Below are 12,459 nucleotides of genomic sequence, written 5' to 3' on the forward strand. Positions count from 1 at the left end.
TCTCTCTTTTTTCTCACGCCTCTGTCTGCACAGAATCAACATTCAGGCCCTTGAACTCTGGGAAAAAGACCAAGACAAGGAGAAGACACAGGAAGACTGTTGTGGGCATCCCACAGCATGTTCAGAGAGAACTGGGTATGCAGCTCATCATTTAAACGTATTAGGCTACTTACAAAATCCATCCGTCTATGAATTACTATTTCAATTGCATGCTCTACATTCAGAAATATTATAGTATTAAATATGTTCATGTTACTGTCTTCTACACAGAAAATAAATATATGGATGATTTCTTTGCATGTCCATTTCCTTAACTATTAATGTGAACTTGTCTTCTCTCAGGCCTGGACAGAGTTGGTTGGTCCCTGACTCAGAGGTTAGATGAGGAACAGCTTTATAATGGTGAAACTGACGACAGCACAACCACTGATGGGCCAGAGTGGGCAGCACAGTCACAAAAGGGAGCCAGTGCCAGCCTTCAGCACATGAACGTCATCCATCCCCTCAACGAAGGCCGACTTGAGCAGCTCGGTGCCACCCATGCTGGTCATAGGGATGACCTGGCCCTGCTGCACCGCCTGGGCCCTGCCTTGTCAGGTGGGCAGAGGCCTCGGTCCCTGGCCGTTCCCTGGATGACCACTGCCAACAGCCTCCAGCAGGAGCCACCAGGCCCTGTCATGTCCATGTCACCCCAGGCCCCCTACATGTCCAAAATCATTCCCAATGCTGTGTTGCCACCCTCAATCGATGTGGTGGAAATCAGCCGTGGACGAAGTCGCAACAGCGTCCGCACCGTCAGCAAGAGCAGCCTGCTGCTGTCCAGCCCAGCCCCCTCCCGTGCTTCCTCTAGAGCCTCTTCCTCCAGAACCACTTCCTCCAGAGCCTCCAACATCACCTCCGCCTCCCGCTACAACCCTTCCAATATGTCTGACAGCTCTTGTTGGAGCAACTCTGAGTCGTCAGAGACCTTGGTATCTGACTCCTCTACCATCTCAATCAACAGCACCCCCAGGCAGATGAGGTCACAGGACGGAGATGCCTCTGCAAAAGAGGACAAAATCAGTGTTTACTCCTCAATCAGCAAGGCTTCAAAATGCACCTCCAATGGCCAGCTCATTTTTAAGCGAGACGAGGTTAAGAAAGAGGGGTCGTTTGCGCGTAGCCTCTCTGTCAAGAAGCCCAAGAGGGCTCCTCCTCCTCCAAGCCGCTCCTATTCCCTTCACAATAAGATGAAGCGACGGTCACGTGATCTGGCAGAGGTTAGGATCAACTCAAGGGAATCTCCTCTCCATAACGCCTATGCCTCTGGTGAGGAAAATGAGAAAAACAGGTCTTTTCCTGTGCCCTCCATAACCATAGACAACCCTGGATACAATGCTGACACCAGCTCTCTGGACGACTCCACAGGTTCTGTGTCATTCAGTCCCATCAGATTGCAGCTGCAGGCACTAAAGGCAGAGGCTGATGCTGCAAAGGTTGAGGAAACGGTTTCCAAAAATGCTTTACAAGAGATGCAGAAACCACTTCAGGAGAATGAGCCAAGCAAAATAATATCCCCATCCAGTGGCTACTCCAGCCAAGATGGCAGATCCCCACAGCTTTCTAAACAGCCCCAGTACACCTCTCCAAGGCATAAGATCATCTTAGCAAAACTTCAAAGGTTATTTCCTGGGTCCACTCCTGCTGCTTCAACTTCATCCCCTCTCCCGCAGCCAGATTATCTCAAACCTGACACCACAGTCGATGCTGTCAGTGTCAGCCCTTCTGTAAGGGCCTTAAGAGAACTCTTCAACATCCCTCCGCCACCTAAAGTCCATGCACCTCCACCCCCTCCTCCAGAGGTATGGGCTCATAGCAAGCGTTCCGTTGAGCTGCTGCTAGGACCCCCGGCACCTGATAACCTTTACGCCATCATAAAGAAAAATCCAAAGGACAGGAGACAACAGAAGCAGTCTCCTTCTACATCTACAGAGGTCTCTGCGAAAAGCTTGATGGTAGAAAGGAAACACAAGAATCCGGCTGTAACAGTGGAGTCCGTTAATGGAGAAAGTGAGATTTTGAGTGCAGAGATTCACAAAGAGAACAATGACAGACTGGCTGAGCCGAATGTTGATTTGAAAGGAAATAGCAAAGTGACAGAAAAAGTTGAGAAAGTAAGAGTAAGTGACTTAATAAATGGGATGTTAGTGAAGGCTGAAGAGAAACGCGAAGGAAGGCTGGCAGCAGTGAGAGAAGAAGAAGAAGCCAAAAAGACAGCCACACAAACTACAGAGGTAAAGACTGACATGGATATGTTAACTGCCATTTCATTAGTGCGCATTCCTCCATCTCCCTCTCCTCCTCCGGTGCACCATCCTCCCCAACCTCCCACCAAACACGCCACAAAGATTGCTTCTGTCACATCAGTTGTTGTGTCCCCCGAGTCGTCTTGGCCCCCACCACCTCTACTAATGGCACCAGCGGATCCGGGGCCGGATCAGCTTGATTTCCCTCTCCCACCTCCCCCAATGTTTGGTGAGGTGGGGGTAGTTATACCTGTTCAGGTGCCACCAGAGAGATCTATTCCTGGTGGTGTCTCCTCTTGTACAACTACGTCTGTTACATCATTGGTGAAAAGAGAATGTGTTAGGGTGGCCACAGAGGCTGAACCAGAGAAGCCCAGTACATCCCAGGGGATCGTACTTCCACCCCTGAGTATCCCACCTCCCCCATCGTATACGGCCCCCCCTCCACCAGTTAAAGCAGTCTCCCCTCCTATGACTAAAAAGGTCTCTCCTCTACCGCCACCTAATGAGGTTTCTCCTCCACCACCTAAAGAGGTTTCTCCTGTGAGGCCCAAAGAGTCCTCTCCTCCTCTGGTTCAAGAGAGCCCCCCTCCAAATGGTAATTACGTCTCTGTCACACTGGTTACGGTGGTACCTTCTGCACCAGTTAAAGAGGTCTCCCCTCCACTGGTTATCAAAGTCTCCCCTCTGCCTCCTAAAGAGGTCTGCGCTCTGTCCACTGAGGAGATTTCTCTTCCATCTCCTCAAGAGAGTGCCTGTCAATCTTCTGAAGAGGCGACACCCGTTATCAAGCTCACTCCACCACAAAGTATTCCACCGCCACCACCCCTACTGTCACAAACCAGGTCATCAGAGCAGGAGATTGATCTTCCACAAGAGAGTATCCCATCCAAATCTGAATCTAACATAGTTTCATCCAACAGTATTCTCACTCCCCCTCAGATTATTCCCCCTCCACCTCCCATACAGCTTCTCAACCAACCTCAGGTTGTTTTCCCAAACACTGATGGCCCAGCAACCCAGGAGCCTTCCCCACCATCTAAAGTCTCTATTCCACTAGCTTTTGAAAACTCTCCTTCACCAGAAAAGGCTCAAGAACAGGCTCCTTCTCCACCTGTAAACATTCCTTTACCTCCACCTTTACCTGGGCAGGGTCTTGTCAATATTAAGGACCAGCCTAGTCCTGCAAGCACAGAAAACCAAACCACGGAGCTGACCTATGCCCCTGTTGTACAGGAGGGACCCACTCCTATTGTCACCCCCTCCCTTCTGCAGAAGGTCAAGCTTCGGCCAGTCAACAGCAGCCCTGAGACTCCTAAAGCTCCGGAGCCGCCAGAGGCTGAGGTCACCATGAGGAAGCAGGAGCCCAGCAATCTTGGCCAAACCTCATCTGCCAGTGGTGAAGCTCCTCAGAAGCCCATCAGAAGGTCTCTGATCATCGTCTCTAACACACCCATCAATCCACCACCCAACTCTCCACCACCCACCTCTCCACCTGCCATAGTTACTGCACAACCAGCTTTGCCCAAGTCCCAGTCTGTATTGGTTCTACCTGCATCTTCATCCACAGTCGCCTCCCCTACAAAAAAGGCTCCTCCTGCCATGACCTCCTCTCCTTCCATGAACCTACAGGAGGCCATCCGCCTGAGAACGGCAGCCAGATCAAACGTCGGCCCTGGATCTCGCCTCAGCTTGAACTCACCAACATCACCAATAGACCTCCGTAAGTCCCCCTCAAGCACAGCAAGCTTTATCTTCTCCAAAAGCAACAAGAATGTGGTGATGGAGACTAAGTCGCCACCGGAGACCATGGCAACCATACAGAAGAACGTGGTGAGTGAAGCGGAGACGGTGAAGCAGGGAGTCAAGGTGCCACCACCTGTTGCAAGGAAACCCAAAGCGAAGGGCAAAGAGAATGAGAACAGTGAAGAAACGGAGCAAACTGCAGGACAGGAAGCACTGCAAGAGAGTATCGAGGGTGAGAGAGATTGATCATATTAATAAAACGCATAAAGAAACGATGAACAAGACTAAGTCTATATACAGCCACACTAGCAGCTCTGTGAGGCTGTACTTCGGTACAGCAAATCCTTTGAGCTAAATACTAATGTCAGCATGCTATAATGCTCAAAATGACAGTGCCAACATGCTGGCATTCACGTCAGAGCATTTAACTGGACCATAATTATGAGCAATCAAGTGAGAAAAACAGTTCACGTCAGCTCCCAAATTGTAATCTAAATCAGAGATAATCTAAATAAATGATATTAATACTCATTAATACTATCAATTCAGCTAATTTAGAAAACTTACACAGTTTGTACTGGGTTTCAACACTACAAAAAAAGCTGAAGTGACAACAAGGTTAGCAGTGGTGTTATCTATCTTGGGATAATGTAGTGGGATTAATGGGAGGTTTTCCTGTTTTTTCCAATCTCCTGATATTGCATGAATGCAGCTTTAGCATGTTTAATGTTTACCATGTTCAGCATCTTAGCTTATTAGCATGCCAACGTTATGGAAAATAAATCTGCACTAAACAAAAAGTACCTTATAAACCAAAGTACTGGACAAATTAAACGGCGATTAGAGTGATTACAATTAATTCTGAAGGAAACATGAATGCAAAATGCCATGACAATCCATCTAATAGTTGTGGAGATATTTCAGTTTGGACCAACTAATCTAAAAATCTGTTTTTATTTTATTGCACAACTCTTCTGCACTCCTTTAAACTAATGCTGCGTATATTCTCCAACCTCAGATGCTGCAGAGATAACAAATGGGACAGCAGGTACTGTTGAAGGAGGCATGACATGATTGTAAAGACTGAAGAAGACCTGGGAAGGACTTACCAATAACACTGAATTTACTGCAAGTTGGTCTTAGTGTTTGAAAGAAAAGAAACTGGATTTGGATAGATGAGATGCTTATTTCAAAGATTTTAAAGAAAATTCTTTGACTTTGATGTTAATGGTGTGGGTCTTCATTTTCTCACGTACTAATTTTGCATTTTACTAAGAGTGAATACAGCACAGGGCTTCTGCGCTTTACCTTTGCAAGAGATGGGAATATACCACCCTCTAGTGTCAAACATTGATTGTACCACTTATGTCCTGCTGAATCAGAGCTTTTTTTAGTCTACTCATAACAATGGGACTTTGGGGCACTCGTCTGTAAATATAGCGAGATTTTGTACATTTAACATCCAGTAATGATGGATCTGTGCTCTGTTCTGTATTTTCTCTAAAAGTGTTTCCACACAAATTGTTAAAAAATATGAATTAAGTTATTTTTCCTGTTTGTTCAGAGGGTCTCTACATACAGAATGTCTTTGCAATGTTGCACCATAATTTCATTTAAATCAAGTTTGTCTGTATAGCTAGTTTCCAAATTTGTTCTCAAGTCTCATGTCGTTTTTTTATAATTCAAAGTTCTTTGTGCATGACCATTAATGTCAAAGGAAACAATGAGCAGACATGTAAAGCAATAGTCATTTTCTGCTGCTTTTAGTTACTGATAATGGAGGCTTTGCCTTTTCTCAGTTATTGCTCAAACCGTGGGATCTTTGTGTTGAACTAATATATTTCAAACTGGTATCATACACTGTATTAAATCATTTATAATGGAAAAGAATAAAGATGTATGGACAGATCAAATTGTCACATTGAGGATCATCCTTGTTCTTCCAATTGTCCTGTTAGTTGGATGTTCAGTTAAGTTTCTTATTTCAGCCTTCTCTTGAGTAGGATTGGGCATCGAGAACCGGTTCCACCTTCGAATGGTTTAAAAAAATTCCAATGGAATAGTTCCCCCATTTGAATAGTTTGGAAAATGTATTGAATCCAATAATCCCTTCCAAATTGAACACATGCAGGTTTGGGTTTCTGTAGCGGCCACCGTCCCTTCAGGGGCTTGTTGCAGCGATTGTGCACAATAAAAAGTGCTTATGTGAAATAAGCCTGTCACCTGTTTCAACTCCCTCCCCCACAATCAGAATTGAAAGTAATCAGAATTGTTAAAATCAAAACTCCCAACCCTATTCTTGAAACTCAATGCTGTAGGTTATAGACAGATATTTGTTTTTGACACTTGTAATACATGGCTTAATTGATATGGCAGCTACTATTGGCATTCATAATGTTGAACAAAAATCTTCAAATCTAGTTACAATTAAGGTTTAGAAACAAAATTGACTGGTTCTAAGTCATGACAAAAGAGTCATCAACTGCATGTTCATGTTTTTATTGAAATAAGTCACAAGTTCTGTTAGAGTTACAACAGTCTTTGAGCGGAATACTGAATTCATTAAACTAATGCTACCTCCATGTGAAATACCAGGTCATCTCACTATCCTCTCTGAAATCTGCCAGACCGTCAGTCTTCCACTCCACCTCAGAGGATGTCGTCCCGTCATCATCTTCACCTCCATCTGTATGCTTCCAGTTTTCTTCACTGCCTTCAGAGACCAGCGGCTCTACCTCTCTCTGTAGGCCGACTTCTGATGTCAACATTTGTGCCAAGTGACGCGACACTTTGCCTTCCTTCCGATTCAAATGGATCTCAGCTTCCCTTTCGAATCCCCCCTCCTTCTCTTCTACTACATACCCCGACCCATCCTCTTTAAACTGATTTGAATCCTTCATTTCACACTCTTCTTCCTCCTCCACTAAGACCCTCCTCCTAAATTCTAACTCATCTAAATCAGGTTCCGTCATCACTCCAAAGACAACCCCACTTTCCTCTTTATCTTCTTCAAGCTGCTTCTCATCCTCTTCATCTGCATAGTCTTGCACTTCGTTGTCATCATACATTGCTACTTCAGCACTTTTCCACAGGGTCTCGCCTTCTCTGCTCATGCTGACTGGTAGAAAGCCATCTTCTGCATACGGCTGATGAGATACCAACAATGATACACTGCTGGCAGAGCCTCGAAAAAAAGATGTAGCCATTCTTTAATGTCACAAGAAAATGAATGGTTGCCTTCATTGATAGTTTAGTTGGGCACAAAAGACTTGTCAGCTAGAGACATGACACTTGGCGTGCAAGTTAAACCACAACAATCCAATCTATCCGAGAAGGAATGGGTGCATAAATATCCTTGAAATCTAATAAAGGCTTAAAAAAAATAAAAAAAACATACCTTCCATCATGGCCCTCCAGGGTTTGGAGGTCACACATTGTGAATCACAGCATTCACATACAGAGTTATCACCAGTGAGGGCCTTCCACCTATCACAGCAAATGCACAAAATATGCTTAATCCACATGGAAACCGCTGAAAGAAAAAGCCACCTATAGCCCTGGAATGGTAATTGAATTCATGGTGTCAACACTCACCCGTTCACTCTGTAGGTGCATGATTTGTGTGCAGGACCTGCGTCCTCAGGTGTGACAAACAAATTGCAGTGAATACTGATCTAAAAATGGAAAACTTTGTTAAGCTACAGTTAAATCTGAATCCTGAGAATTAGACCCCATGCTCACCTCCAGGTAAGGGTCAGAAGTAAACTGGAAAGCCTTTAGGGAGAATCGTAGGGTCTTGTCTGTCCGAGAGATGAACTGAGAGGCCCCTGGGTTGCTCTTGCTGTCCAGCAAACAGCTGCGGATGACAATATGACGCTAATCTCAGTTAAATTGCAAATCATGACACCAAGGGTGAGATTAAATGTATTAGTGTGCATAATACTCACCCAAAATTGTCAATGATGGTGTATTTGCGTATATATGATTTAGCACCACTGGATGGTGTAGCATGGCAGGTATTGATGTACAGTTTTCCACCATTTGAGAGATTAGGAGCAGAGACCTGGAAATTAACAGTCTTTCCAAGCTGGTACACCTGAGACTTGGCTGGCATGCTCCATGAATCTAAGAGTTACATATATTGCATCAAATGGAGCCATTTATAACCGACAAAAACATTGCACTGAAAAAAAGCAGCAGCACTTAATCACTACAATCCACAGTTTAAACATACCATCCATCAACTCTATCAGGAAGTCATCTGGACTTCCTTTCAGCCTTTTACGCACAACAGCAGTTTCCCAGGTGGGCCGCACAGTCAGACGATGCACATGGTGGCTCCTGGACAGGTTTTAGAGATACTTTAAACACACACACACACACACACACACACACACACACACACCCCCCCCACACACACCCCCTAACCTTTGATAACGACATTCAATGTCGACAGTGATCCTTGGAAAACGCTCTCGCGAAGGCTTATAATGGAGCTCGTATTTGTAGAGCAGATACCCGTGGGACGACTGTCAAAGAGAGGATCAGACATTATTTTTACATTGTGATTATGAGTCCGAAAACGAATGACAAATCTTACCTCGCGCACGGCATCACACGCTGTCAGAGGATACGTGAAAAGCAGGTCGCCGTATGGTCTGAGAACCCCGTTGCTTTTGCAGGCGCTGCCTAATTTCAGCTCCTCTTTATCCGCGCCCAGACCGTAGAAAGCTGGTTTGACCCGCACGACAACGTCAGACGTGGAGCAGGTTACAGAAACGTCTGGGAGGTAAGCATAGTCCGACTGGATCTTTGCCTCGGGCTCTCCTGGACGCATGGGTCGAGGGGTCAGAGGAGGGTAAGGCCCTTGGGAACTGAGTTGAGACATTGGAGAAATGCTGGTAGGTAACCTCCGAGAGGATTTTCTGTCGTCTGTTCTTGACTGTTTAATTGATTGGAGTTTTGGAGTACCCAGTTTGAAAACTTTTTCTCTTCTGGTAAATGGAGATTCATAAGTGCCTATTGCAGAGCTGAGGAGGCAAAGTGATAAAACACTGCACAAAATATTGAGATGCCACGTTGTCTTCATCGCAACAGACTGCTGTCCTTCTACCTTTCCCTTTCAATCTGCGCGTGAAACCAGCACTCAGGCACAGCTGGAGCTAATTAGTGGCGACTTGGACGAATTGGCAGCCGGTTGGCAAACAAGCGAGGTTAAGCTTCGTTTTGGTCGATTGTAGTCTTTCAATGGAAGCAGTGGCAGTTTTCTTTAGTTGCACTTTGTTAAATAGTCTTCTTCTTCTTCTTTAGTTAATTGGCGGGCTACAAACCAACGTTTAAAGGTACATTCCGCCACCTACTGTAGGGGAGAGCCGGGACAGTTGAAACACTATTTAAATAAACGTAATTACAAATCGATCGTATGCTACACCAGTCATCTGTCAAATACAGTTGCATTCAGGAATTATTACAGCAAAAGTGGGGCGTGCGTAATGTTTCATTCGTCCCTCTAGGTCGGGACGATTGAAACAGCATGGGGGGACGAATGAAACATACCATTTAAGCCATATAAACTTCCCACAACTTCAATATTTTACTACATATCATGAATGGTACTCCCAAAAGGTGTTATTTTAGATAGATTGTTGCTGGGCTATACGTCTTCGTGAATGTCTGTTAACAAGTAATTTCCGTCATCGTGAAGCGGTTATTGAAATAGCATGCACTGTGGATGATTCTGCCATTTTTATAGCTAGAACAGTAAGTTTTCCCATTTGTATCATGTTTCTATTGTGGAAAATGTCGGTTCACTATGTTTTTACGTGGGTTAGGCCACTGCACATCCAAATAAGTGCCCTTAACGACCCACACCCCTTCAGTCTCCATAGGATAACATGGGAAAACTCGACCCCATACCGGGTAGGCCCAAATATATTTTCATCTTTCTAAAACTGCTTTTCCATGTCTCATCTCCATAAGTTATTGAATAAACACACATTTGTGCATTTACTTAAAATACAGGACTGGATACCATTATAACCTGTTTTGCTTTCCATGTAAACAAGTATGCAATATGAAAGTCTGGGATTGTGGAGAGAACTAAATGGTCTACTCTACTGAATAAGCATGTAGTCGAACCTTTAAACGAAAAACACTCATTAATAATCGAACAAATTTAACCGCTATTACTTTCGACCATCAAAACTTGTTTAGGCCTATCGCCTGTAACGCCGTGATAAAAGGAAATAACAGGAAGATATGTGGCTGATAGAAGGAGGTTAACATGCTCTATGTTTTGACTATTGTACTCGGAAAAAACTGGAATGTTTCATTCGTCCAGCGTTTCAATCGTCCCGGCTCTGGGCGTGTAATATCATGAGTTTAAACCATCAATACAAAGTGTGTGTGTGTGTGTGTGTGTGTGTGTGTGTGTGTGTGTGTGTGTGGGGGGGTATATTCTGAATATTAAACCCGTTTTATTTAAATAATTAAATAAAGCCCTTTTAACCTGTATTTGTTTAACCCCTGTCTCTAACTGTTCTTTAATGCTCCACTCCCTTCCCAAATCTACCACCATGTCCTTCAATCTCTTAGCCTAGAAATCTAGAAATGTAATTTGCAGCCAGGGTGTGGGTCTGGCTTGTCAGGCAATCAATCTCTTCTTTTCTACATTAAACTATTAGCACTTATACCATGGTCTGGGTGAATACTCGATTATGATTGGCTGCAGGGTGTCCATAAAAAAAGTGTTTTAGGAGACCTACTAAAGCAGTGATTCTCAAACTTTTTTCAGTAATGTACCCCTTTTGAATTGTTTCTTTAAGCCAAGTACCCCATGACTAGCACTAATCATTTTTGGTTTTAAAAAAAAAAGTCTATATTAAGAGGAACAATACGGCGATGTCAGCAATAGATTTACTAAACAACAGCATGTCACTGAAAAAAGCATTTAAATGCTGATGAGAAAAAGATGGTAGAAGGAAGGAAGTAAGGCAAGAATAGGTCGAAAATAGTATCAAAAACTTCAAAAACAGTGACATAACTTCGAAAAAAGCGAGAAACTTGTAAAAAGTAGAAAGACAGTAGAAGGAAGGAAGGCAAGATGTAATAGGTTTACAAAGTGAAAAAACCCAAAGTCCACCCCAAAGGCACTTACCATCTCCAACAGAAAACACTGTTCACAAACTGCTCCAAACAGCTCTATTGTAGTCCAGCCTTTACTTCCGTGACGAACGTGCGTCACTTTGTAACACACGTTATAACGCTCGCCTAGCTGCTAGCGTGGCACGCCTTCATACTCTGCTTCTGATTAGCTAGTAGTCCTTACTTGGTACTGAGCATGTGCGTCTCCTAACAAAGATGGAACAGAAGTGAGATGCCTCACTCTGTAGCTAAAACAGAGAGCTCAACACACAGGGTGAAAAGAGGAGCTGCAGCAATGCGCAGTACAACAAAAATAGTGTTTTTTGAAAATTAAACCATGTAAACCTATTCTGATATAACTTCTAAATACAATTTTGAACCTGAAATGAGCACTTTAATATCCTCCATTGAAACAGATAATGGAACTCCAGGAATGACTCCCCTATTTCTAGCAACTAAGCCTGGAACATGAGATTTTACTTTTTTACCATCCAGTGTAGTCATTTTCATAATAGCGTTTTTGATGTTCTCTACTCACTGCATGTACAGTATGCGCTTGTTATTCAAAGACTTAGCAAACTTCACTTTGCCAATATCCTTTTCCATAGCTTTAGCCACCTTTTATGAGGTGGAAATGCTCAACAAACTCAATTATTACTTTCCATTCATAGTTCTGATTTTCAGCCCTAATGGCATTGATGCGCCCTGGCCCTCTGGACAGTTTCATCAGACTCCCCCTGAACTTTTATCCCTCAATTTCTTTCTTTTGAGCGCCACTTTCTGCCACTCCATACCATCATAATCCCAATCTTCGTCCTCCTCAATCCCAAAAGTCATGATTATTACACGATACAGTTGTTTGTATTTACCCGCTACCTCGCTCACACAATCTATGTATCCTGTCCAAAACGCAGCTCGGACTTCCTCCTTCCGGCCCAAGACTGCTCTTTACACCGACCCTTGATATAGTCAGTGTAGCAACTGAGATTTTGCAAACAAGCCAACTTAAAAAAATAAGTCAATTCAGTCCTGATATTTACAATAATTGAGTACATGAGGAAAATAAAGTGAAACTTTTTAACATTTGCAAAATTTAGTATTCACAAAAAGCATCTTTCTCTTTGGCAGGAAGTTGTGCTTCAGGGGTCAATAGTTAAACCATGGGCCAGTTTGTTTCACCGTTGTTCATTGGACGGTTTTACAAGTGTAGTGGAAACACAGGCCTGTATGTTTAATTTATAAAAAAAAGTTTTTAGGATTGGACAGGGCCACTATTTGCCTACCA

The 12,459-nt window shown here is 43.8% G+C and overlaps 2 protein-coding genes across 4 annotated transcripts in view; one reads left to right on the forward strand and one right to left on the reverse strand.

The window, feature by feature from the left end:
* The window catches only part of LOC144535748 (uncharacterized), a 32,515-nt gene extending 26,571 nt beyond the window's left edge, over positions 1-5,944 (forward strand). For all 3 annotated transcript variants that reach the window (XM_078278368.1, XM_078278367.1, XM_078278369.1), the window contains 3 exons: positions 34-135; positions 343-4,263; positions 5,050-5,944. In XM_078278368.1, coding sequence (XP_078134494.1) covers positions 34-135; positions 343-4,263; positions 5,050-5,105 — 4,079 coding nt within the window. In that variant the 3' untranslated portion in view covers positions 5,106-5,944. The remainder of the gene's footprint in view (positions 1-33; positions 136-342; positions 4,264-5,049) is intronic.
* Positions 5,945-6,525: 581 nt separating this feature from the next.
* On the reverse strand, positions 6,526-8,919 carry zpcx (zona pellucida protein C). Its single transcript, XM_078278140.1, has 8 exons — positions 8,632-8,919; positions 8,460-8,560; positions 8,266-8,372; positions 7,979-8,156; positions 7,773-7,887; positions 7,626-7,705; positions 7,429-7,517; positions 6,526-7,215 (listed from the first exon to the last, which is right to left on the reverse strand). Exons 1-8 carry the CDS (start codon positions 8,917-8,919, stop codon positions 6,605-6,607), a joined length of 1,569 nt encoding a protein of 522 aa, XP_078134266.1. The 3' UTR covers positions 6,526-6,604.
* Positions 8,920-12,459: the final 3,540 nt, after the last annotated feature.

The sequence above is a fragment of the Sander vitreus genome, chromosome 20, assembly GCF_031162955.1.
Source record: "Sander vitreus isolate 19-12246 chromosome 20, sanVit1, whole genome shotgun sequence".
NCBI classification, from domain to species: Eukaryota; Metazoa; Chordata; class Actinopteri; order Perciformes; family Percidae; genus Sander; species Sander vitreus.

Bases quoted from the DNA above. Each gene is read 5' to 3' on its own strand.
- zpcx (XM_078278140.1), bottom strand. From the start codon at position 8,919: ATGTCTCAACTCAGTTCCCAAGGGCCTTACCCTCCTCTGACCCCTCGA. The intron at 8,157-8,265 runs GTATGTTTAAAC...TGTAACTCTTAG, and splicing joins CCTGATAGAGTTGATGGATG to ATTCATGGAGCATGCCAGCC. The intron at 7,216-7,428 runs GTATGTTTTTTT...CTTTTTTTCGAG, and splicing joins CTGGAGGGCCATGATGGAAG to GCTCTGCCAGCAGTGTATCA.